The sequence below is a fragment of the Mobula birostris genome, chromosome 3, assembly GCF_030028105.1.
Source record: "Mobula birostris isolate sMobBir1 chromosome 3, sMobBir1.hap1, whole genome shotgun sequence".
In the NCBI taxonomy this organism is placed as follows: domain Eukaryota; kingdom Metazoa; phylum Chordata; class Chondrichthyes; order Myliobatiformes; family Myliobatidae; genus Mobula; species Mobula birostris.
Window position 1 is genome coordinate 142,540,699 of NC_092372.1, and position 27,862 is coordinate 142,568,560.

At 43.8% G+C, this 27,862-nt stretch overlaps 1 protein-coding gene across 1 annotated transcript in view; it reads left to right on the plus strand.

Annotated features, from left to right (window-relative positions):
- LOC140194722 (cytochrome c oxidase subunit NDUFA4-like) overlaps window positions 1-23,283 on the plus strand; it is a 67,623-nt gene extending 44,340 nt beyond the window's left edge. The window contains exons 3-5 of the mRNA XM_072251982.1: window positions 292-380; window positions 22,696-22,756; window positions 22,936-23,283. Of these exons, the coding sequence (XP_072108083.1) occupies window positions 292-380; window positions 22,696-22,756; window positions 22,936-22,992 (207 nt within the window). The 3' untranslated portion in view covers window positions 22,993-23,283. The remainder of the gene's footprint in view (window positions 1-291; window positions 381-22,695; window positions 22,757-22,935) is intronic.
- The last annotated feature ends 4,579 nt before the right edge of the window (window positions 23,284-27,862 follow it).

Genomic DNA, 27,862 nt, shown 5'->3' on the forward strand with positions numbered 1-27,862 from the left:
GGAGAGAATGTAAGTTGAAAGAGAGACATTACTGGATTCCCAAAAATATATGGGGCTTTGAATTTGTATGTACAAAAGTACAATACCATTGCAAATGCTGCAGCTCATTACAGTGATATTTTCCCTATCAGCACTCACCAAATGAATTATTATTTACTGTAATTATATAATTTTTAAAAGTAGTGCATTGCTTTAAACAGTATAAATATTAATCACTTATTCAAAACTGTGATTAAACATTTTATTCCACTTAATGTAGAAAAATAACATTGATTTATTTCATTACTTTAGTTGATTCCATTGTTCACTTTCATTTCACTTGGAATTTCTGGTGCTGGACTTTACTTATCACGCATGGCATTGTTCAGTCCTGATGTCAGGTATGTAAAATAATATACTGTAGCTAATGTTAATTTCTACTTTCTACTATGGTTAAATTTATAACTATACAATGCTGATTAAAAGTATTCACCCACCTTGGAAGTTTTCATGTTTTATTGTTTTACAACATTGAATCACTTTTGGCATTTTTAACACTAATCAACAGAAAAGATTCTTTCATGTCAGAGTGAAATTAGTTTAACAAATTGGTTTTATTACAAATATTAAACACAAAATAATTGATTCTATAATTACTTACTCCCTTCAAATCAATATTTAGTAGATGCACCTTTGGCAGTAATTACAGCCTTGCATGGGGATTGTGAGTGAACAGCCCTTTTCACGTCTAGCCACAAATTCTCAATTGGATTGAGGTCTGGACTCTGATGGTCACGCCAGGACATTAACTTTGTTGTTCTTAAGCTATTCCTGTGTAGCTTTGGCTTTATGCTTGGGTTCATTGTCTTGCTAGCAAACAAATCTTCTCCCAAGTCACAGTTCTCTTGCAGGCTGTATCAGGTTTTCTTCCAGGATTTGCTGCATTAATGTTACCTTCTACCTTCACAAGCCTTCCAGGGCCTGCCGCAGTGAAACATCCACACAGCATGATGCAGCTGCCACCATGCTTCACAGTAGGGATGGTTTGTTTTTGATGATGTGCAGTGTTTATCTTACGCCAAACATAGCATTTAGTCTGATGGCCAAAAAGCTTGATTTTGATTTCATCAGACCATAGAACCTTTTTCCAGCTGACTTCAGAGTATCCCACATGCCTTCTGGCAAACACTAGCCAAGATTCCATGTGAGTTTTTTTTTGCCAACAGTGGCTTTCCCTTTGCCACTCTCCCATAAAGCTGCAACTGGTGAAGCGCCCAGGCAACAGTTGTTGTATGCACAGTTTCCCCCACCTCAGCCACTGTAGCTTGTAACTCCTCCAGAGATGTCATAGGTCTCTTGGTGGCCTCCCTCACTAATCCTGTTTTTGCACGGTCACTCAGTTTTGATGACGGCCTGCTCTAGGCAGATTTACAGCTGTGCCAAATTCTTTCCATTTCTTAATGATTGACTTAACTGTACTTCAAGGGATATTCAGTGACTTGGAAATGTTCTTGTATCCATCTCCTGACTTGTGCTTTTCAATAACCTTTTTGCAGAGTTGCTTGGAGTGTTCTTTTGTCTTCATGGTGTAGCTTTTGCCAGGATATTGACTCACCAGCAGTTGGACCTTCTAGATACAGGTGTATTTTACTACAATCAATTGAAACACCTTCACTGCACATGGTGATTTCTATTTAACTAATTATTTGACTTCTATAACCAATTGGCTACACCAGTGATAATTTGAAGATAAAGGGCATGAACACTTATGCAATCAATTATGTTGTGTTTTATCTTTGTAACTAATTTAGATCACTTTGTAGAGATCTGTTTTCACTTTGACATGTAAGAGTCTTTTTCTGTTGATCAGTGTCAAAATTGCCAAATTAAATCCACTGTGATTTAATGTTGTAAAACAATAAACCAAGAAAACTTCCAAGGGGGTAGGGTGAATACTTTTTTATAGGCACTGTATATTTACAGAGTGTGAAAACACAGGGATTATATTTAACCTTTATTAAACTCTATTATGAATTGATTTAGTTGCAAATGTGGTACTGCATTCAGTTCTAAGTATTACGCTTAAGAAAATATTTCAAAGTTTGAAATTTAGATGAAATATTACTTGTTAGTATCAGGAATGATGAACTTTATAGATGGACCAGAGAACCTACATTTCTCTGGATAGATGTACAACTCAGGATATATTTGATAGAGAGCATAAAGTTAAAATGTTTGCAGTGGATGATAATTTAGAACATAGAAAAATACAGCACAGTACAGGCCCTTTGGCAACTTCTAAATTTCATGATGAATCTAACCCTTTCCTGCCACATACCCTCCATCTTCCTTTCATTGAAGAGACTTTTTGGTACATCAATGTCCAGAATGTATCTGCCACCAACCCCAGCAGTGTATTCCATGCACTTACCACTCTCTGTTGTAAAATAAACTTACCTCTGACATCTGCTCTATACTTTCATCCAATCACCTTAAAAGTTTGTCCTTTCATATTAGCCATTGCTACACGGGGCAAAAAGCACTAGCTGCTCAACCTATTAATATCATCTTATGCACCTCTATCACATCACCTGTCACCCTCCTTTGCTCCAAAGAGAAGGTCCCTTGCTCATTCAACCTTTCCTCATAAGACATGCTCTATTATCCAAGAAGCGTTCTGGTAAATCTCCTTTGCACCCTCTCTAAAGTTTCCACATCCTTCTTATATTGAGACGATCAAAACCAAATGGAGTGTAGCCAAAGTTATTTTAGCTACAACATTATATTACATTGTAGCTCTTGAATGCAATATCTTGACTAACAAAGGCCGCCACACCATATACTTTCTTAACCTCCCCATCAACTTGGGTGATGTTTTTGAGGGATCTATGGATGTGGACAGCAAGATCCCTCTGTTCCGCCTCACTGCTAAGAATCCTGCCATTAACCTTGCATTCTTCCTTCCAATTCAACCTTCCAAAGTGTATCACTTCAAACTTTTATGGGTTAAATTTCATCGGTCACTTCTTAGCCTAGCTCTGCATTCTCTCAATGTCCCATTATAACCGTTACAACTTCTATACCATCCATAACAGTACCAACATCTGCAAACTTACTAACCCACCCTTCCACATCCTCATCCAATTCATTTATAAAAATTACGAAGAGCAGGGGTCCTAGAACATCAGGGGTTCCATATCCTTGCAGATCACCACTGATCAGCAACCTCCAAGCAGAATATGCTCCATCTATACCTCCCTCTACCTTCTGTGGACAAGCCAATTCCAAATCTATACAACCAAGACGCCCTGGATCCCATGCCTTCTGACTTTCTGAATAAGCGTGGGGAACCTTGTCAAATGCATTAATAAAATCCATATTCACCGCTCCTTCTTCATGTATTTGTTTTGTCACTTCCTCAAAAAATGTTTATCAGGCTTGCGAGGCATGACCTACCCTCACAAAGCCACGCTGACTAAGCATAATCAGGCTATATTTCTCCAAATGTTCATAATTCCTGTGTCTAAGAATCTTTTCCAATACTTTGTCCACCACAGATGAGGTCTATAATTGCTAGGATTATCCCTATTACCTTTACTGAACAAGGGAATAACATTTGCCATCCTCTGATCATTTGGTACTACTGTGGCCAGTGGGGATCCAAATTCTGTCCTGGGGTGTATCTCATCCGGCCCTGGAGAATTATCTATCCTGAAGTTTTGCAAAAGTTCAAGCATATCCTCCTCCTTAACCTCTTTATGTTCCAGTACATTAGTGTGTTCTACACTGACCCCACATTTGTCTAGGTCCCTCTCACTGGTGAATACTAAAATAGTTAGTTATTAATGACCTCCCATACTGTTGTGCATTTAATCCTTAAGTAATATTTGAGTAACCTTGTATATATATTGGTTGATTAAGTATTCTTGTTTGTTTAAATAATTAATTACAGGTTATATGTAAAAGACTTTAATTACATACGTCATCATGCTACCACGTGATACGTACACACCTTGCTTCAACTAACACGAAGTTAAACTCACATTTTGGAATCCCGTGTCTTCCTTTGAATTAGTTTAATGTTTTGAACTTGCAAAAGACGACCTTGGGGATGATCCCAAGATGACTACTGACCTGTTAAAGTGCAGCGAGACATTCGAACTAAGAAAAACATAGCGAGTAAAAAACGCAGCCCAGCTTATGCACAAAAATTGATTTAAATAAAATGTCATAAACAGAAGAATTCAGGGTTCAAAAAGAGTGAGTGCCAGGTGATAACAATCATAAAAAATAGCAGAAGTGGCTGGCTACATCAGAAAGATTAACGAGTTTGGTTACATAATGGGTAATTGCCTCATGTATACTGAGCTATTGGAAGAGTATTTTTAAGCAAATGAAACAGCAAATGAGAAGCGAGTTCTAATTTTGCTGAGTACATTGGGTTTAAAGGCATACAGTTTGCTTTGAAGTTTGGGTGCTCCAACCAAACCAGCAGTAATGGGTTTTGCTGCTGTTGTGAAAGTATTGCAGGAACATTTGCAGCTGAAGTCTTTGTTGAACGCTTTTAGGTTTTGTAAGTAGAATCAAAAAGAAGAGGAGTCTATTTCATTGAAGAGATTGTCTGTGCATTGTCAGTTCAGTAATGGATTTAGTGGTACACTGAGAAGTTGTTTAGTTTGTAGAATCTTTTAAAAAAAAGCATTCAGAAATGGCTCATTACTGAAGCACAACCTACATTTAAAAGATCAGTTGAAATCACTGTATCAATGGAAACAGCAGATAGAGATATAATTCAGTTGTGGTCAGGAAGAAGGTGAGCATAAACAAAATTGGAATATCTAAACATGAAACAGCCTGGCTGAACAAGTTGCGTTACTGCTGAGGCAGAGGCTCACATACACCACAGAAATGCTGATTTAATGGTGAAACTTGAACAAAATGCAACAAAGTAGGACATGTACGAAGAGCATGTTGGGCAGACAAAAATAAATGGACTGCTCATGGAAGACGAAAAGCTAAAGAGTCAATTCAAAAAGGGTACTAATCTACATGCTATTCATGAAAACTCATAACAATGGGAGAGACACAGGACTGTGTAGCCTTGGGAATTCCAGTGTGAAAATTATTAATAGTAGTGAATGGCAGATTAATTAAAATGGAATTATACACTGGTTCAGCTATTTCAGTCATTCCACAAAATGAGTTGAGCGATATTTCAAAGATACAAAACTGAAGCCTGCAGATATCCGTCTAAGAACTTATACAGGAGAAAAGGTAACTCCTATGGGAATGACATCCATAGCAGTGCAATACAACAACCAACAAGCCATATTGAGCTTATATGTAGTAAAAACAGAAGGACCAGCCTTTTGGGGATGTGATTGGCTAAGAGAATTACAACTTGATAGGAGATCCATTCACCATTTGCCTGCCATATTCCCTGTGATGAAGCCAACTAAAAATGAATTAAGAAAGATACTGGGTGATTGCAGAACTGTCTCCATGCTGAACACTGAGATCTGTTACCTAGTAGAGGACCAACAGGTGTTGATGCCGATCTCTGTGCCTCTGCTTGGAAAGTGTATTGGACCAAAGAAGGACCATGCTGCTCAGGGGAAGCATGAAAGTGATGAAAATAGTGGTCTAAATACAACAGATTTTGTAGGCAATGTATCTGACGAAACTTCTGATATGTTAATCAGGCAGTAACTTGTGAAATGTGGCTTGATTTAAGTTGGAAGAGAGTTCAAGGAGCTTCAGGAAAGTTGAAAGCATTTTGCTTTTGTGAGTATAAAGATCCAGAATTTACTCTGCATGCATTAAGGTAGAACCATAGAACAGTAGAGCACAGAAAACAGGCCATTCAGCCCTTCTAGTCTGTGTGGAAACTTTATTCTGCTAGTCCCATGAACCCACACCCAGTCCATAACCCTCCAGACCTCTCCCATCCATGTATCTATCCAATTCATTCTTAAAATTTAAGAGTGAGCCCACATTTACCACATCAGATGGCAACTCGTTCCACACCTCCCACCACTCTCTGAGTGAAGAAATTCCCCTAATGTTCCCCCTAAATCTTTCCCCTTTCACCCTATAGCCATGTCCTCTCATGTTTATCTCTCCTAATCTAAGTGGACAGAGCTTACCCTCATTTACCCTGTCTATACCCCTCATTATTTTGTAAACCTCTATCAAATTTCCCCTCATTCTTCTACGCTGCAAGGAATAAAGTCCTAACCTGTTCAATCTTTCCCTGTAACTCAACTCCTGAAGATCCGGCAACATCCTAGTAAATCTTCTCTGCACACTTTCAATCTTACTGATATCCTTCCTAGGTGACCAGAACTGCACACAATATTCCAAATTTGGCCTCACCAATGTCTTATACAACCTCGCCATAACATCCCAACTCCTATACTCAGTACTTTGATTTATGGATGCCAGGATACCAAAAGCCTTCTTTACCGCCCTGTCCACCTGTGACGCCACTTTCAGAGAATTATATATCTGAATTCCCAGATCCCTTTGTTCCTCCATACTCCTCTGTGCCTTACCATTTACTATGTATGTTCTACCTTGATTTGTCCTTCCAAAATGCAACACCACACACTTGTCTGCATTAAATTCCATCTGCCAATATCTAGCCCATTTTTCCAGCTGGTCCAGATCCCTCTGCAAGCTTTGAAAGCCTTCCTCACCGTCCACAACGCCTCCAATCTTAGTGTCATCAGCAAATTTGCTGATCCAATTTTCCACATTTTCATCTAGATCATTGATATAGACAACAAACAGCAATGGTCCCAGCACAGATCCCTGAGGCACACCACTAGTCACAGGCCTCCGGTCTGATAAGCAATCATCCACTACCACTCTATCTTCTCCCACACAGCCAATTTCAAATCCAGTTTACAACCTCTCCAAGGATACCTAGTGTCTGAACCTTCTGAACTAACCTCCCATGTGGAGCCTTGTCAAAGGCCTTACTAAAGTCCATGTATACAACATCCACAGCCTTTCCCTCATCTACTTTCTTTGTAACCTCCTCAAAAAACTACAAGATTCGATAAACACGATCTACCACGCACAAAGCCATGCTGACTATCCTTAATCAGCCCTTGGCTGTCCAAATACTTGTATATCCAATTCTCAGAACACCTTCCAATAATTTACCTAATACTGATGTTAAGCTCACCAGTCTTAACTAAATTGCTTAGTTTACTTTTAGAGCCTTTTTCAAACAACGGAACAACATGAGCCACCCTCCAATCGTCCGGCACTGCACCAGTGGCTAAGGACATTTTAAATATTTCTGCCAGGGCCCCTGCAATTTCTACACTAGTCTCTCTCGATGTCCGAGGAAATATCCTGTCAGGCCCGGGGGATTTATCTACCTTTATTCGCTGTAAGGCACCTCCTCCTCTTCAATCTCTATATGTTCCATGACACTACTGCTTGTTTTCCTTCGTTCCATATACACTCTGCCAGTTTGCTGAGTAAATACTGATGAAAAAAAACTGTTTAAGATCTCCCCCATCTCTTGAGGCTCCACACATAGACGACCACTCTGATCTTCTAGGGGACCAATTTTGTCCCTCACTATCCTTTTACTCTTAATATACTTGTAGAAAGCCTTCGGGTTTCCCTTCAAATTATCTGCCAAAGCAACCTCATGTCTTCTTTATGCCTTTCTGATTTCCTTCCTTAGTATTTTCTTACACTTTCTATACTCTTCAAATACCTCATTTGTTCCTAGTGGCCTATACCTGCTATACACCTCTCTCTTTTTCTTAACCAGATTGCCAATATCCCTTGAAAACCAAGGTTCCCTATGCCTGTTAACTTTGCCTTTAATCCTGGCAGGAACATGCAAACTCTGCAATCTCAAAATTTCACCTTTGAAGGCCTTCCACTTACTGAACACATCCTTGCCAGAAAACAATTTATCCCAATCCACTCTTCCTAGATCCTTTCTCATCTCCACAAAATTAGCCTTTCTCCAATTTAGAACCTCAACTTGAGGACCAGATCTATCTTTAACCATAATTAACTTGAAACTAATGACATTATGGTCACTGGACCCAAAATTTTCACCTACACATACTTCTGACACCTGACCTGTCTGGTTCCTAATAGGAGATCAAGTGTTGCATCCTCTTTCGTTGGTACCTTTATATATTGATTTAGAGAACTTTCCTGAACACATTTGACAAACTCCAAGCCATCCAGCCCTTTCACTATGTGGGAGTCCTGGTCAATATGTATGTACTTCTAGTTGGAGACAAAAGCTGCTTGTAAAAGTAGATGTGAAGACCAAAGCCCAGCTGGATGAATGAAAGGCCAGAAAGAAAGCAGTCATTGGAGAAATGAAAACAGGACTCATCAGATAATGTAGTGGAGCAGGCAGCCGAGAGGAAAGATCAGATTGTAAAGGGAGCAATGGAAGAATTAATAAGAAACTACTCCAGTGAACTAAATGCATCTTCCCTGGATCAAAAACCACAAATGAGAAGAAGAAAGGTGGCTACCACAGTCAGAAACATTTCCTGCAGTCTCAGCGTCAGCTCCTACAACCACCCCAGAGGAGGCCCCAGGACCTGTGATTGTTTGCACGTCCACAGGTCTCACCTGCCAAGCAGAGTGAACCAAAACCAACCTCTCCCCCCCCCCCACCATCAGGAAAGATGTTATCCCCACAAGACTAAGAAATCCTCCACAGCATTTAAACCTTTAGGCCTGAATGGAACAATTTGAAATTTACTATGTTGTAGATGTCAGTATATAGTAGTTGAATTATATAACATACTGTGTATGTAGTTGAGATGCATTCTCTATTGCGTTGAAATTTATAGCTAAGCAAGGAGGAGTGTTGTGTAATATTTTTGTAATCTTGTATATATATTTTGGTCGATTGTTAGGGAGCTAGGGCTTTACTCTTTGGAGAGAAGGAGGATGAGAGGAGACATGATAGAGGTGCACAAGATAATAAGAGGAATAGAGAGAGTGGATAGCCAGCGCCTCTTCCCCAGGGCACCACTGCTCAATACAAGAGGACATGGCTTTAAGGTAAGGGGTGGGAAGTTCAAGGGGGATATTAGAGGAAGGTTTTTTACTCAGAGAGTGGTTGGTGCGTGGAATGCACTGCCTGAGTCAGTGGTGGAGGCAGATACAGTAGTGAAGTTTAAGAGACTACTAGACAGGTATATGGAGGAATCTAAGGTGGGGGCTTATATGGGAGGCAGGGTTTGAGGGTCGGCACAACATTGTGGGCCGAAGGGCCTGTACTGTGCTGTACTATTCTATGTTCTATGTTAAGCATACTTTTTCATTTAAATTAAATATAGATTATATGCAAAAATACATTAATTGCATACGTCATCACGCTACCATGTGATACATGCATGTCTCGCTTAAAGTAAATACAAAGTTAGACATATTTCAGACTTCTGTGCCTTCCTTTGAATTAGTTTAATGTTTTGAAGATACAAAGCACAACACATACCTCCTCTGACTCCAGGCACATTTTTTCTTTTATCCATGATTGGTCCTACTCTTGCTCTAATCGTAATCCTGTTATTTATGTACATGTAGAATGCCTTGGGGTTTTCCTTAATCCTACTTACCAAGGCCTTCTCATGTCTCCTTCTAGCTCTCCTAAGTCCCTTCTTAAGCTCTCTCCTGGCTGCCTTATCTCTCTCAAGAGTCCTGTCTGATCAGTATGCTTCTTTCTTCTTTGACTAAATATTATACCACTCATGGCAACCATGGTTTCTTCACCGAACTGTCCTTCCCCTGCTTCACTGGGCTGAACCTACCCAGAATCCCATGCAATTGCTCCCTGAGCAACCGACACCTTTTCTTTTCCCTGAGAACATCTGTTCTCAATTTATGCCCCCAAGTTTCTGTCGAATAGCATCACAATTAGTCCACCCCCACTTAGGTTCTTTCCCATTCTATCTATTACTATCCCTGTGTGAGGCTATGGTGAATGTCAGGGAGTTGGGCTTTATCTACTGAGAGATCTGTCACATGACAGGCTTCATTGCTCAGCACCATATAGAGTATGACATCTCTTCTGGTCAGCCTGTCTACATACTGTGTCAGAATCCTTCCTCTTCAATCTAATAAACTCAGCCCCATCTAAACCTCTTGCACTAAGGAAGTGCCAATCTATTTTACGGAAGTTGAAGTCACCCTTGACAACAACCTTGTTATTGTTGTACCTTTCTGATCTGCCTCCAGATCTGTCCCTCAGTAATTCTGTTACAATTGGGGGTATGGTGTAAGAATACTCCCAAAAGAGTGTTCTCTTCATGTTTCTGATTTCTACCCACGTTGACTCAGTAGTCAATAGTCAATATCATCATGAAGTTCTCCCCCACCCCCCACTTTCTGCAGATGTAATACTATCCCTGTCACAACCATGGATTCATCAGGGCTGCAGATACGGCAATTGCACTCATGAATATGCATGTATGAGCTAATTATTATTTCATTGAGATGGTATTTAACTCCATTCTTTTTGTCGTAGTACTTGTCGAGACTTGAGATAAGCTGCCTGCTTGCATTCGGCCTTGCCTGAGAAATTGGACTGTCGAGTCAACTGACTCTGAAGACTAGCAGTATTTGTCTTATATTTAGTTATTCCTTTCAGCCACGGTGTTGGCTTCGTTTTTCATTTGAGGGTTTTAGTTAACAGCCCTGTTTGGCCTAGCGTTTATTGCTTTCTTTTCCCTCTAACTTTGTTCGCATTAAAGTCTGTGAACTATTGACCTGCTTCAGTATCTCTCGCACTACACTTGGACCATATATGAACATAGCTCGGCCGCACAAAGATGGGCCCAGCAGAGAAAGAGAGCATTGGTCAGGTAGAGGACAACCTACAGGCAATGGAATCTATTCTGAGTGAAGTTATGGAAGCAATGAGGCAGATAATCTCATGCTGACAAGCCCAGGCTCATGTCATGGAACAGATATCATCCCTAGCTGCAACGATTGAACAGCTCACTACAGACAATCGGAGTCAGGTGTCAGCGATTTCCACTCTCATGGCTGCCGTCCGTGAGCTCACTGTGTACAGCCAGTGTCAGCTGATAGCCTTTAACATTCTTTCCAACGTAATTCAGCAGCCTGTGGCCACCTCTGAACCACTCCCAGTATTTCACAGATCCACCTTTTCTGCTGCCCCAACAATCTCTGCTGCTAATGCTCCCACTCCCATGCCCGGATCCGAACTAACTCCTGCCTTTGGACTCTCGCAGAGTCCCACGTCCATACAGGAACACCAAGTATTTCACCACCAGGCAGATATTCTGGTGATCCTAACGGTTGCAGGAATTTTATTACCCAATGCAAGCTGACATTCCAAGCCCAGCCTGGTCATTTTGGTGATGATGCACAAAAACTGGTGTATGTGGTCAATCCTCTAGATCGACCTCCACTCAGCCTGTTCAATGCTTTACGGGAGCAAGGATACCCCACAGCCCAGTCATTCGGACATTTTGTGGCAAAGTTAAGGAGGATTCTTGACCTTCCAGTATGGGGTCAGGAGACTGCCCACCAACTTTTGCACCTGCGCCAAGGCAGAGGAACGGTGAGAGCCTATGCAGTGAAATTCCGCATGCTTGCAGTAGAGATGGGTTGGTTTGAGAGATCTCTCATCACTACCTTCTAGTGTGAACTGATCGCAGGTGTCTTGCATGAGATTGCTGTCTGGGTCGAGCAGGATAGTCTGGATGACCTAATTCATCTGTCTGTTCAAGTTGACGCTGGGTAACTGAGTGGCGCAGGAAAAGAATGTTTCACTGGTTGATCACCATCTTTCCTTGCCCTCTCTCCCTCTCTCTCCACCCAGCACCCAGTCCATAGAGGAGCCTATGCAAATAGGGCACATGCGCCTGTCTCAGGAGGAACGAGAACGGTGCAAGAGAAAAGGTTTCTGCCTCTGTTGTGGCGATCCAGGACACTTCTGGGCAGCATGTCCCAAACATCTAGTAAAAGAGGATACCCGTCAGCAGGGAGAGGAGTCCTGATAGGTCGGTTCTCTCTGCAGTCAGCTTCCCCGAATTGTGTAATGTTTGCAACTTTCTTGTTGTGGAGGTCTCAGACCTGTGAACTTAAGGCATTTATTGACTCTAGTGCAGCTGGGAATCTTATGGACATCTCTTTAGCTCAAAGGTGGGCAGTTCTGACTCAAGAATTAAGAGAAAAGATCAAAGTCAAGGTGCTGAACGATCGACTTCTGGGCACCGGCCAGATTCACCTTTGCACCCAATCCCTCCAACTTGTGCTCGAAGGCAACCATCATGAAGAAATCTCTTTCTACCTGGTTGACTTGCCTGAGCTGCCGCTTGTACTCTGCCTCTGGCCTCTCCTGGTTATCCCAACATAACTCACAGATCGATTGGTCTCTGAAAGCACTCGAAAGGGTGAGGACCGGCATGCCTGTCTACCTGTCTGGGTCCAGCTCAAGGTCTGTACCATGAATCCCCTCCTGTGTCAGCTAAGGATGTGGATCTGTCTGGGATTCCAGATGAATATGCGGATCTCCTTGAGGTCTTTAGTAAAAGGAAGGCCACCACCCTGCCCCCACACCAGCCATACGACTATGCCATAGACTTCCTATCTGGCACTAGTACTCCCTGGGGCTGGCTCTTTTCCCTCTCCTGTCCTGAAAAGGTTACCATGGAGGAATATATCAAGGAGGCATTGGCCATAGGGTTTATCTGTCCGTTAACCTCACCGGCAGGAGTAGGCTTCTTTTTTGTTAGCAAGAAGGATGGCAAGCTCCATCCCTGCATCGAATATCAGCCCCTGATCAACATTACTGTGAAGAACCATGATCCTCTTCCCCTGCTGACGTCTGCGTTTGAACATCTCCAGGGAGCAATCATGTTTTCCAAAATTGATCTGTGCAATTCTGACAGTCTGGTTCGCATAAAAGAAGGAGATGAGTGGAAGACAACTTTCAACACCTCTAATGGCCACTATGAGTACCTGGTGATGCCTTTTGGTCTGGCCAATGATCCCGCGGTATTCCTGGCCTTTGTTAATGATGTGCTCAGGGACATGTTGAACCAAATTGTGTTTGTGTATTTAGATGACATTCTTATCCATTCTCATCAGGAGCACGTCCAGAATGTCTGGAGAGTTCTCAGATGGCTCCTTGAAAACAACCTGTCCACCAAGCCCAAAAGATGTGAGTTCCATAAAAACCAGTTGTCGTTTTTGGGCTATATACGTATCCCATCCAGTATTCAAACGGACCCTAGTAAAATTCAGCCAGTTACACAGTGGCCATCTACAGTCAAACAGGTACGGCGTTTCATGGGGTTTGTGAACTTTTATCGCCGCTTCATCCGGAATTTTGGTTCTGTCGCGGCTCCTATAAATGCACTCACCAAGAGGACCTCGGCAGGAAGGTGCCGACCAGGCATTTTTGGAGTTAAAGCGATGTTTCACCACTGCCCTACTGCTGCAACACACAGACCCATCATAGCCATTCATTGTCGAGGTCGATGTCAGCATTGGAGCTCTCCTCTCTCAGCGCTCGTCTGCGGATAGCCAGCTGCACCCTTGTGCCTTTCTTTCCCATTTCTTGATTCTAGCTGAGGGGAATTACGACGTTGGGAACCAGGAACATCTGGCTGTCAAGGAGGCTTGATCAATGGATCTGAGGACAATGCCGATCCAGAGCCCATTCTTCCTCACTCATGCGTTACTGCACCGCTCATCTGGGGAAGAGAGGCAGAGGTGAGGGCTGCCCAACAGTCAGACCCAGGCCCAGGTAAGGGACCTCCCAAGTGGCTGTTTGTCCCTGCTGTGTTGCATTCCAAAGTGTTGGAATGGGATCCCTCCTCCCATCTGCCTGGACTTCTGGGAATTCAATAGACCCAAGAATTTATAAAGGGACAATTTTGGTGGTCATCTGTGTCCCAGGATGTCCACAGCTTTCTACCTGTCTGACCCACCTGCACTTGGAACAAGACATTACGCCAGCATCCTGCAGGTCTATTATGCCCACTGCTTGTGCTGTACCGCCCCTGGTCTCACCTCTCAATAGATTTCATCACTGGACTGCCCCGGTCTAATGGAAACACCACCATTTTGGTTGTTGTGGATCGATTTTCCAAAGCTGCCCATTTTATTGCCCTCTCCAAGCTCCCACACTTATGGTTTGACATATGTTCAGGCTGCATGGCTTTTCTCAAGACATCGTGTCTGATCATGGACCACAGTTCACTTCCCACTTTTGGAAGGCTTTGCGCTCTCTTGTAGGAGAGAGTTAGCCTCATGTCTGGTTTCTACCCCCAATCAAATGGCCAGACTGAGAGAGTGAAGCAGGAGTTGGAGACAACCCTACACTGCCTTGCCTCTTCCAACCCCACATACTGGAGCTCCCAATTGGTTTGGGCTGAGATCACACGTAATAACCTCCAGTCGTCCTCCACCAGTATGTCTCCCTTTGAATGCTGGAAGGGATTCCAGCCCCCACTCTCTCCGATCAGGAGATTGACGTGGGAGTTCCTGCTGCTGAACAGCTGATCCAGCGCTACAAGTGCACCTGGAGACCAGCCAGGAATTCTCTGCTGCATGCCCAGAAACAACATCCCCGGCAGGCTGATCAGCTCCGTTGATAGGTAAGGCCATTCAAGCCAGTAGAGGAGGTCTGCTTGGCATCAAGGGATCTTCCCCTGAAAGTTGAGAGCCACAAATTGGCACCGTGCTACGTGGGACCATTTGTAATAGAAAAGGCTGTCAACAAGGTGTCGTATAGATTGCATCTACCAGCATCTCTGAAGATCCACTCAGTATTCCATGTCTCCCAGCTCAAGCCAGTTACGACCTCTCCCTTGGCCCCAGTCACCCCACCTCCCCCTTCTCCGCTTGGTAGATGGTTCCTTTGACTATACGGTGCAGCACCTCCTGGCATCTCGCCAGGTACATGGTGAGGTCCAATACCTTGTGGACTGGGATGGGTATGGTCTTACCTGAGAACATAATTGGATCCCAGCAAAGGACACCTTGGACAAGTCGCTCATCCAGGATTTCCAGCGGACACAAGTCTGTGGTGCCTCAGGGGCTGTGTCTAGGGAGGGGGGCCTTTTCAAAACAGTGAATACAGCAGCATAGCAGATATGGCAATTGCACTTGTAAACATGTGTCAACTAATTATTATTTCATTGTGATAGTATTTAACTCCATTCTTTTCGTCGTCGTGCTCACTGAGACTTGAGATAAGCACAACAATGTTTCACTGCCCGCTTGCATTCAGCCTTGCCTGAGAAATTAGGCTGTTGAGTCAACTGACTCTGAAGACCAGCGGTATTCATTTTATATTTAGTTATTCCTTTCAGTTGCAGTGTAGGCTTTGTTTTCCATTTGAGAGTTTTAGTTAACAGCCCTGTTTTGCCTAGCATTTATTGTTTTCTTTTCCTTCTAACTCTGTTCACATTAAAGTCTGTGAACTATCGACCTGCCTCAGTGTTGCTTGCTCTGCACTTGGGCCATATCTGAACATAGTGACAATCCCTGATTAGCAATGCCATTCTCCTACCTCTTTTACCTCTCTCCCTGTCACTTTCGAAAACATCTAAACCCAGGAGCATCCAGCAACCATTCCTGCTCTTGTAACAATCTCCAGAACGGCCACAGTGTCTTGGTTCCATATACTGAACTATGCTCTGAGTTCATCGTCCTTGTTCCTGATTCCTCTTGCATAAAAATAGACATATTTTAACCCATCCCACTGACTGCAATCTTGCCCTGTCAACTGTCTATCCTTCCTCACAGTTTTTCTAAATGCAATGTCTACCTACACACCAACTGTCCCATCCTCTGATTTATCACTCTGATCCTCCTGAATTAGTTTAAATCCTCCCCAACATCTCTAGCTAACCTGCCCTCATGGAATTGATTCCCCTCATGTTCAGAAGTAACCCATCCTTTTTGTGCAGGTCATAGCTTCCCCAAAAGAGATCACAATGACCCACAAATCTGAAATCTTGCCTCCTGCTCCAATTCCTCAGTCATCAGGGAACTGGTCTTCCTACATAATGCAAGAGGAGCACATCACTGCCCTGGGTTCCATTCCCTCTGCTCTTCCTATGCAATAATAAAGAAAGAGAAACTTACAAGAAACTCACCTTGGCCTCCACTTCATTTTGCTGAAGCCACTTGAACTAAAGTCTCATTTCCACACTCTACTCTTGTCCATGCATACTATGGCCTCTCCACCTAAACCTCATTTGTTTATTCAGTCCTTGCCAATTGCTTAATTACGCAGTCAATCTGAAACTGAACAGGAAGTCCTGACAGGTGGCTTTTTTTTTTAATTTCCTGCTCCTCACAACAAATTATGACTCCTGCTACATGAAATTGAATAGAAAATCACAGCAGACATCTCATTATAAATTTAAGGTTCTAAGGAAAGGAACTAAAAGTGGAATGAAGATGGTTGCGATTATTGAAAGTTAATCAGTCTCAGATCATTTGTGTCCTAAGTCCAATGATCATCAACTGGTCTTACATTGATCCTTCCTTGTGGGGTCAGAAATGTGGACGTTTCAAAGATAATAAAACACATTGCGCTGCATGCAGCAAGTTTGGAAATAAGAACACAAGCTTGAAGTGGTAAATACAAGTAACATTTGCACTACCAGGTGACTGCTAATGGCTGTTACCAACATTGAGGATCTGACCGCTTACCCTTAAAAATCAATAGCATTACCACAGTGTATCTTAGAGGAATCACCACCAATATAACTTAACTGGAATTGTGATGAGTTAGGTACAACATGTTAATTGCATAAATATGGTACATGGAGCTTAGAGAAACAGAGGGCTATGGGTAACCCTAGGTAATTTCTCAGGTAAGGACATGTTCGGCACAGCTTTGTGGGCTGAAGGGCCTGTGTTTTGCTGTAGATTTGCTGTGTTTCTTTGTTTCTATATTGTGACCGCACTGGAGTTTAGAGAGGTGAATATGACTCAGGTTGGAATTGTGTTGTGTCTGATAGCCCGCAAGGACACATGACTGACGCTAGTTAGAAACTGTTCGGCAATAGTCTCCTTCCTCAAATTAAGCAGCACCGTGTCTAAATAAATGATGGGAATCCCGGCTATTTTCTCGATTTAGTTTTTGTTCTTGAAGAGTTGTTCCAAGTAACCAATAGCCCAGATAACTGGAATCAACTGTATATCATTGTTCCTTCATTGTCACTGAGTGAAAATCATGGAAGCTCTTACCTAACAGCACACTGGGAATATATTCACCAGAAGAACTGGTGTGATTTAGAGTGGCAAGCTTGTCCTGTGTAAATTCAGGATAAATAATAAATGCTGGTGTAATGCTCTGGTTAAGAGTTTTACTGCTGTGCTGCAGCTATTTCATTTTAGCAGCTCTGAAAAAGCAGTGTGTTCTGCTTTTAGAACATTTTGGTTTCATCTAAAAGATAAAGCGCTATGATGTTCAATCTAAGAATGTTGTATCAGCCAATCAGGATGGGCAGTATTTAGACAGTCTTCACCCATATTTAGGTTTCTTTAATCAGAACATCACAACATTCTTTTTTGTTTCACTGTAGACGTATATCATTTATGAAAGGTGGCCTTATCACCATTGAGTCCTATGGCTGATAGCAGAGCCAGATAATGAGCCAAGTTTGCAAATAAGCCCAGTGAGCGGGTTACAGATATGGGGGATCATCTGGGATTCGCTGAATGCTCTGTATTTACTGTTAAGAATTGATATGGCAGTTTGTGTGTTTAAGTCTGTGTTTAAACTAGTGTTGGGGAAAGTGGCTGTTAATTATGGATGACAAAGGGATTAAAGATTGGTTCATTGCAAGGAGATTATCCACAAATAATGCTTGTGTTTTGAGCGGGGTGGATATCTGAATTCCCGATGAACTTTTATTCAGAGTGCTAAGCTCCCTAAAGGTTTTGGGGAAAGTTACATTGATTGAACACTGTTTTGACCAATTGGCTAGTAAGGATAGTTCAAGCTAGCAGTGATGTGATAGAAGTCGCACTGCCTGATAGGTTGGCAGACCCTGGAGAGGCAAGGCCATGGGCAGTCCATATTTTTAGAGAAGAGGGGCACATAGCTGAGGGCAAAGACTTTAAAGACAAATTGTTCTCATTCCTGCAAAGTGAGGGTCAAGAGTTGTTTGATGTGGAAAGTCTAATAGGTCCTTCAGTGGTTGATTTAAATTCTCAGCTAGTTTTGGCTATTATGTCACTGGTTGATCGATGCAGAAGTGTTATCTATAGAGAGTCAAAGTTATTATTGGCTGAGAGCGTTATCTGGAGTCAACCCCACACATGATGAGGAAGAAGAATCTATGGTTGGGTTGAGCAGACATCTCAGTTATGGGGTGAATGGCAGTGCTCAGGTTATATGAAAAAACAGAGACTGGTAGAATTTAAAGGGTCTGGCAGCTGATATGGTGAGGTTCCTAAAGGCAGAAGACCCATTAGCCATATCAGCCAATTACTTGCAACCTCTCGAAGGTGCTTTCGGCACTGCTGAAAGTACAGCTGATCTTAGGATGAAGTCTAGGCACACAGTCTAGGAGGAAGGAGAGAAGCTGTCTACCTACCTTTTCAGGTTGGAGAATTTGCTACATTGTTTGTGCCATGAAATAGGTGTTCAACTGTCCAAGAGAAATTGCTTGAGGATGGAACAAATTGTGAAGGGCGTGCGGTCACATGACATGATTGCACTACCTATTCAAATGACCCACCAATGCGCCCTCCTCCATCTTTTACCAAGTTACTCTGGGAATTTAGAGAGGAGGAAAACATGATTGAGAAGCGGAACATTTCCAAAAACCCGAGTTCTGTCTTCAGTGGTAGCTTCTGCTGCTAAAGTGACCCCTGATGCCACAGAGGTGGAGCTTCTGAGGAATGAGCTGGGAAACTTTCAAGCTGAGCTGATTTGATGGATGGTTGCTAATGCTTCAGCTAAACATGATACGTCCATTGGGAAACCCAACCCACCCGTAGGACTTACAATGCAGAGGAATGCTGCTAAACTAGAGAGGCAACTGGTATATTCTGTTACAGCTATTAAGAAGGTGGACAACTCAAGCGAGATCATGAGGGACAAGTAAATTTTCAAAAAAGTAAATCAGCGGTTAATCAAGCAGAGAAGAAAGGAGGCAAAACTGTGGGGTGTGGGGGGGGGGCCCTAGTAAAGGAATGGGTTGGCATTTCAGAGAGGATTTGTTCCAATCCTTGAATCAAGGGAAATACTAAAGTGCAAAACACTATTCTTGAAGGTTTGGTGGGACCAAGCTTTGATGTATCCATATGAATTGAAGGTGTTTATGCTAGAGTCATACTTGACACAGATTCTCAAGTTATTTTGCTCTATAGATGTCATGGTCTGGTCCATGATGTCTACATTCCAGTTTGTGATCCGGTCCATCAATCCTTATACCAGGTTTTCCAGTTTTCCCCGGTTCCGTTGAGACACCTGATTCTCGTTTCAGGCTGGACATAAATACCTCTGCGAACCAGGGATTGGGTGCTGGACTGTTTTTTTTCTCTCTCTTGCTCCCTCTCCCCTCCCATCCGAATCCCGGTCTGAACCTCGCCTGCAACCTTTGTCGGTATCCCCGTCAAGTTCAACTGCTGGAGTGAGACCGGAGCCTTGCCATGCCAAGATAAGGAACTATCTGTTGTTGAGTTTGGAACTACCTGTATCTCATAGTGTCCCCGTATTTAGTGTCCGTGTCAAAGAAGAATCCCAGCCCTAGGTCCTGTTCCCAAGGAGGGGTCCTGACTCTGTTTAAAGCCCCGGCCCTAGGTCCTATTCCCAAAGAGGGGTCCAGGCTCTGTGTTCCGTGTATGAGTCCTGGCCCTAGTCCTGTTCCCAAGGAGGGGCCCTGGCTCTGTATTTTGTGTTCCTGTGCTCAAGTCCAAGGCTCTGTGTTCCTGTGCTCAAGTCCAAGGCTCTGTGTTCTTGTGCTCAAGTCTAAAGCTCTGTGTTCCTGTGCTCAAGTCCAAGGCTCTATGTTCCTGTGCTCCAAGACCAAGTCCAGGCGCCGTTTTCTAACCCTGTCCAAGTCTGAGTTTCGTGTCCTCATTCAGTTCTGGTGCCTCTTCCAGTCCATGTTCCTTATCCCAGGGGTTCCTCACCCAGCCCGGTGCTGGAGATTCCTCGTCCTGTGCTGGGGTACCTCATCCTGTGCTGGAATACCTCATTCTGTCCTGTAGCCACGTCCTGTCCTTGCCAAGATCCTAGTCCCGAGTCCTAGCCTAGACTCGGGTTCCAGTTCTGAGTCTAGACCCAGGTTCTAAATCCCCAACCAAGACCCACGTTCCGGGTCCTTGTCCAGGCTCTGGTTCCGGAGTTCCGAGTTCCTAGTCCAGGCTCCTTGTTCCTAGTTCCACATCCGGGTCCCGTGTTTCTAGTCCAAGTCCTTGCCCGGGCCCTGAATCCTAGTCTCGTCCAGGGCCTGTGTCCCTGTCCAGCGTCGTTTCTTCCTGACTCACCTTGCTATCTCGATGACCCTGGTCCTGTTCCTAGTACTTCAGTGTCTGTATATTGCTTTTCGGTCCACTCCCAACGCCCCCTTATAACAATAGATCCTTTTACAACTGGTATTTGCTGCATTGACCATCCATTGAGATTCAGGGGAGTACTGCTGAGTACTCATATGATGGTTACTTGTAGTAGAAACTGAAGTTTTTGGAAGTAGATGTTGAAGTAAATGAGACTATTGACACACCAGTTTTGGTCTGCCTGGATCCAGTCAAAAAGGATGGAACTTCCATTCTTGTGGGAATAATACTTTCTTTGTGAGAAGGCTTGTGGGAGCATGCAAAGAGAAAAATGGAAAGAGCTTTTTGAAATCCCTGACCATTCACCTGGTGTTCAAAGCTGCTTTTGAGAAGTGCAAGTTCCTCCAAAGCAGGATGATGAACAGAAACAAGAAACTGTGTGGTACACCCAGTCTAAACCTGTCCTATTACGTCTTGGAGGAATAGCCAGGGTGACAGGAACCCCCAAGTTTGACGGAATACCCAAAGCCCCGGCCATCCAGGTGGATGCTCCTGATGACCAGCAAGAAGAGTCACACTCACCCACAGGAGTGCTGGTGAGACTTGAACTGCAGAAATCTTTGGCTGTCTATTTAAACAGCATGACAGTGGTTATCAAGAACACCTCAGGGAGAGAGGTTACCCTCAGATGTGGGGTGCCAACTGTCCATCTTTTTCCAGTAATGGTAGTGTCTAGTTTTTCTGGGGAAACAGGAGAAACAGTCTCCTGGATCGAGGAAGTTGACATCAAAGTCATGCAACTTTGGTGACTCACTGATACCCAAGAATTGGAAAAGGAGAATAACCGAGAAGATGTTGGAACAAGAAGGTGCCTTTTCTACTGACAAGTCTGATGTTGGTTGCTCAAAGAGTACTTGCCATACTACCAGAGCGACCAAGGACACCCCTTTCTGAGAGAGGACTCACCAGTTAGTACCAGCAGACGTTGAAGATGTTCAACAGCAACTGCTTAAACTGAAGAAAGCTAAGTTCAGTCATGGAGCAGGGGTGTGACTGTTAGACAGTGGGAGACATCCTCTAGTAGGCAGATGGCGTCACAAGGAGTGATTGAAGCTGGAGAGGCTGAAGATGAGATAAGGAGGTCTCAGAGGGTCAAGAAACCCCTAGCTAGCCTGGCAGAGGAAACACCTGGGAAACAGAGCATCATGTCCATTCCCATGGTCAGATATACTACTTCCATTTACAAATGGATTCGGGGTCCTGAAATCATGAAATTTATTTGACTACTGCGTTATTAACAATGGTTTAATAAGTTCCTAAGTCGCGAGAACAGGACTGTTTTTGGTGGGAGAGTGCAATGACTGGTTAAGATATTTACTGCTATGTTGCAGGTATTTCATTTTAGCTGTTCTTTAAAACCAATGTGCTCTGCTTTCAGAATGCTTTGGTGACAGCCAAAAGAAAAGGGCCTATGATGTTCAGCTTAGGAATGTTGTGTCAGCCAATCAGGAATTGTGACAAGGTTCTCTAGGGAGCTAGGTGGAGTGAGATTTGTGACAGTCAGTGTGGTTTGCTGGTCTTTTTTTGGCGGGACATGCAGAGACGTCAGGGGAGAAGATTAGCTGAGAGTGCCATGGGAAGGAGTGTCCCTGTTGCATGAAGTGCAGATGACTGGCTCCAAGGAGGAATGGCCAATACTCCCGAGAGAGTGCCCATTTGTTCGAGATGGATTTTGAGCGGCATTCGGAATGTGGTGTGTGCTTTCACGCAGACCGTGTGTCCAGAGCGTCAGTACAAAGACAACTAATCATACCAACCCTAGATGTATATTGTTTGTAAAAAGTGGCCTTCTCTCCACTGTCCTATGGCTGTTTGCAGAGCTGATTAATGAGCCATATTTGCATATAAGCCTAGTGACAGGGCTGCACTGGCTTTCCCATTGATGTCAAATAAATGTTTTTATGCTACATGTTGTTTTTGAGAGGGTGGTAGAAGCAAATTCAATAATAATTTCTAATGGTAATTGGTTACATCCGTGAAGTGGAAACAACTTGCTGGCCGAGCATGCAAAAACATGGGAGTACAAGTAATTGGATTGATCCCTCAAAGTGTTGTCATGACATAACGGAATAAATGAACTAACTACTGCTGTATCATTCAGATGATTTATGATCTTGTATATTTATAAACTTTCATTGTTTTCTTCAGCTGGGATAGAAAGAATAACCCTGAGCCATGGAACAAGTTGGGCTATAATGGCCAATACAAGGTAATAGTGGAAAGAAAATTTGTTGAGAAGATTTACTTGTTATTGCACTGTTGGAAGTAAATTTATTTCCTTTCATGCGTTTAAAGAATCTAGATAAAGCAATAGTCATAACATAATAAATGAACTGTGAAATGATTGAGAAATATGCCTGCTAATTTGTTTTATTCTTATCTTGACAGTTTATTGCAGTCAACACCAATTATAAATACCTTAAGAAGAATCGCCCTGATTTTTGAATAGTTGATTGATAAAATGCTTCTCTATCTTCACAGAATTTCTATAATCATGCTAAATCCAAGGAATTAAATTGCTAAATGTACTACGTACCTTAGTGTTTCAAATGTAGACATTTATTGATCTTGTGCTCTTGTTTTCATATAAGGCAAAAATAATAGGCTCCTTGAAATCTACTTTATACTAGCTTTGACTTTTACAAACAAATTAAATCATATTGAGATCAATTATGTATGATGTTTAATGCACACATGCTTTGTTAAACAATCATGTCAATAAAACTTTTAAAGTTCTTCTTGCTTTATTCTTTACTTGCAGCATGTAAATACTTCTGTTGTAGACAGTAAAGAGTTGTATTTTACCTGATTAAAATAGCTTGTTCCTAGTTAGTCTTTACAATGCCTCCTGAGAAGGTGATGTGCCTCTCATGTGACATGTGGCAGTCTTGGGGGAACTCCCCTCTCCCGCAGAGTCACATCTGCCAGAAGTGCATACGGCTGGGCGATCTGGAAGACCGTGTAAGGAATCTGGAGCAGCAGCTGGATGACCTTTGACTCAGAAGGGAGAATGAGGCTGTCATAGATGAGAGCTACAGGGAGGTAGTCACACAGAGGCTGTTGGAAGCAGGTGGTTGGGTGCCAGTCAGAAGGGGGAAAGTGAAGGTGAGCAGACAGGTAGTGCAGAGCACCCCTGTAGACAGTCCCATGAATAATAAGTATACCGTCCAGGATACTGTTGGCGGGGACGACTGACCAGGTGTGAGCCATGGTGGCAGGGCCTCCGGCACTGAGTCTGACCTTGTGGTGCAGAAGGGTGGGATGGAGAAGAGGAGATCTGTCGTCATTGGAGACTCTATAGTCAGGGGAGCAGACAGGAGATTTTGTGGACGTGAGAAGGATACCCGCATGGTTTGTTGCCTTCCGGGTGCCAGGGTCTGGGATGTCTCTGATCGGGTGCACGACATCCTGGTACGAGAGGGAAAGCAACCAGAAGTCGTGATACATGTTGGCACCAACGACATAGGCAGGAAGAGGGATGAGGTCCTGAAGTGTGAGTTTGGGGAACTAGGCAGAAGACTGAAGAACAGGACCTCAAGGGTGGCGTTCTCAGGATTGCTGCCAGTGCTAGGTGATACTGATGGTAAGAATTGGGGGAGATGGCAGTTGAATGCGTGGCTGAGGAGTTGGTGCAGGGAGCAGGGTTTTAGATTTTTGGATCATTAGGATCTCTTCTGGGGAAGGTGGGACCTGCACAGATTGGATGGGTTGCACCTGAACTCGAGGGGGAGCAATATCCTTGCCATTAGGTTTGCTAGCGTGGTTAGGGAGGGTTTAAACTAATTTGCAAGGGAGATGGGACCCAGAACGATAGAGCAGTGAAAGAAGTGCGTAGAGTAAAGCCACATCTAACATAGAGAGGCTTTGAGGAAAGAGAAGCAGAATAAAGAGTGTAAAGGTTGTAAGGTAAAAGGGCTAGAGTGCATGTACTTCAATGCAAGAAGCATCAGGAACAAAGGTGATGAACTGAGAGCTTGGATACATACATGGAATTATGGTGTAGTTGCCATGACAGAGACTGGGCTGGGACCAGGGCAGGAATGGATTCTCAATATTCCTGGATTTCAGTGCTTTAAAAGGGATGGGTGGGGGGGGGGGGAAGCGGAGGAAGGGTGGCATTACTGGTCAGAGATACTATTACAGCTACAGAAAGGGTGGGTAATGTAGCAGGATCCTCTTTTGAGTCAGTATGGGTGGAAGTCAGGAACAGGAAGGGAGCAGTTACTCTATTGGGAGTATTCTATAGACCCTCTTATAGCAGCAGAGATACCGAGGAGCAGATTGGGAGGCAGATTTTGGAAAGGTGCAAAAATAACAGGGTTGTTATCATGGGTGACTTTAACTTTCCTAATATTGAATAGCACCTCATTAGTTCCAAGGGTTTGGACGGGGCAGAGTTTGTTAAGTGTGTCCAGGGTGGATTCCTGTCACAGTATGTTGACAGGCCAACTAGGGGGAATGCCAAACTAGATCTAGTATTAGGTAACGAACTGGGTCAGGTCGCAGATGTCTCAGTGGGTGAGCATCTGGGGGACAGTGACCACCGCTCCCTGGCCTTTAGCATTATCATGGAAAAGGATAGAATCAGATGGACAGGAACATTTTTAATTGGGGAAGGGCAAATTATGAGGCTATAAAGCTAGAACTTGTGGGTGTGAATTGGGATGATGTTTTTGCTGGGAAATGTATTATGTCGATGCTTAGGGATCTCTTGCAGGATGTTAGGGATAAATTTGTCCCAGTGAGGAAGATAAAGAATGGTAGGGTGAAGGAACCATGGGTGACAAGTGAGGTGGAAAATCTAGTCAGGTGGAAGAAGGCAGCACACATGAGGTTTAGGAAGCAAGGATCAGATGGGTCTATTGAGGAATATAGGGTAGCAAGAAAGGAGCTTAAGAAGGGGCTGAGAAGAGCAAGAGGGAGCATGAGAAGGCCTTGCCGAGTAAGGTAAAGGAAAACCCCAAGGCATTCTTCAATTATGTGAAGAAAAAAAGGATGACAGGAGTGAAGGTAGGACCGATAAGAGATAAAGGTGGGAAGATGTGCCTGGAGGCTGTGGAAGTGAGCGAGGTCCTCAATGAATACTTCTCTTCGGTGTTCACCAATGAGATGGAACTTGATGACAGTGAGGACAATATGAGTGAGGCTGATGTTCTGGAGCATGTTGATATTAAGGGAGAGGAGGTGTTGGAGTTGTTAAAATATGTTAGGACGAATAAGTCCCCAGGGCCTGATGGAATATTCCCCAGGCTGCTCCACGAGGCGAGGGAAGAGATTGCTGAGCCTCTGGCTGGGATCTTTATGTCCTTGTTGTCTATGGAAATGGTACCGGAGGACTGGAGGGAGGCAAATGTTGACCTCTTGTTCAAAAAAGGTAGTAGGGATAGTCCGGAGAATTATAGACCAGTGAGCCTTACGTCTGTGGTGGGAAAGCTGTTGGAAAAGATACTTAGAGATAGGATCTGTGGGCATTTAGAGAATCATGGTCTGATCAGGTACAGTCAGCATGGCTTTGTGAAGGGAAGATCACGTCTAACAAGCCTGATAGAGTTCCTTGAGGATGTGACCAGGCACGTAGATGAGGGTAGTGCAGTGGATGTGATCTATATGGATTTTAGTACGGCATTTGACAAGGTTCCACACGGTAGGCTTATTCAGAAAGTCAAAAGGCATGAGATCCAGGGAAGTTTGGCCAGGTGGATTCAGAATTGGTTTACCTGCAGAAGGCAGAGTGTCGTGGTGGAGGGAGTACATTCGGATTGGAGCGTTGTGACTAGTGGTGTCCCACAAGGATTGGTTCTGGGACCTCTACTTTTCGTGATTTTTATTAGCGACCTGGATGTGGGGATAGAAGGGTGGGTTGGCAAGTTTGCAGATGGCACAAAGGTTGGTGGTATTGTAGATAGTGCAGAGGATTGTTGAAGATTGCAGAGAGACATTGATAGGATGCAGAAGTGGGCTGAGAAGTGGCAGATGGAGTTCAACCCGGAGAAGTGTGAGGTGATACACTTTGGGAGGACAGACTCCAAGGCAGAGTACAAAGTAAATGCAGGATACTTGGAAGTGTGGAGGAGCAGAGGGATCTGGGGGTACATGTCCACAGATCCCTGAAAGTTGCCTCACTGGGAGACAGGATAGTTAAGAAAGCTTATGTGGTGTTAGCTTTCATAAGTTGAGGGATAGAGTTTAAGAGTAGCGAAGTAATGATGCAGCTCTATAAAATTCTGGTTAGGTCACACTTGGAGTACTGTGTCTAGTTCTGGTCACCTCACCATAGGAAGGATGTGGCAGCATTGGAAAGGGTACAGAGATTTACCAGGAAGCTCAAACAACAGGAATACTGCAGATGCTGGAAAATCAAGCGACACACATCAAAGTTGCTGGTGAACGCAGCAGGCCAGGCAACATCTCTAGGAAGAGGTACAGTCGACGTTTCAGGCTGAGACCCTTCGTCAAGACTAACTGAAGGAAGAGTTAGTAAGAGATTTGAAAGTGGGAGGGGGAGGGGGAGATCCAAAATGATAGGAGAAGACAGGAGGGGGAGGGCTGGAGCCAAGAGCTGGGCAGGTGATTGGCAAAAGGGATATGAGAGGATCATGGGACAGGAGGTCTGGGGAGAAAGACAATGGGTGGAGGGGAAGCCAGAGGATGGGCAAGGGGTATATTCAGAGGGACAGAGGGAGAAAAAGGAGAGTGAGAGAAAGAATGTGTGTATAAAAATAAATAACGGATGGGGTACGAGGGGGAGGTGGGGCATTAGCGGAAGTTAGAGAAGTCGATGTTCATTCCATCAGGTTGGAGGCTACCCAGACGGAATATAAGGTGTTGTTCCTCCAACCTGAGTGTGGCTTCATCTTTACAGTAGGGGAGGCCGTGGATAGACATGTCAGAATGGGAATGGGATGTGGAATTAAAATGTGTGGCCACTGGGAGATCCTGCTTTCTCTGGCGGACAGAGCGTAGGTGTTCAGCAAAGCAGTCTCCCAGTCTGCGTCAGGTCTCGCTAATATATAGAAGGCCACATCGGGAGCACCGGACACAGTATATCACCCCAGCCGACTCACAGGTGAAGTGTTGCCTCACCTGTAAGGACTGTCTGGGGCCCTGAATGGTGGTGAGGGAGGAAGTGTAAGGGCATGTGTAGCACTTGTTCTGCTTACAAGGATAAGTGCTAGGAGGGAGATCAGTGGGGAGGGATGGGGGGGATGAATGGACAAGGGAGTTGCGTAGGGAGCAATCCCTGCGGAAAGCAGAGAAAGGGGAGGAGGGAAAGATGTGTTTAGTGGTGGGATCCTGTTGGAGGTGGCAGAAGTTA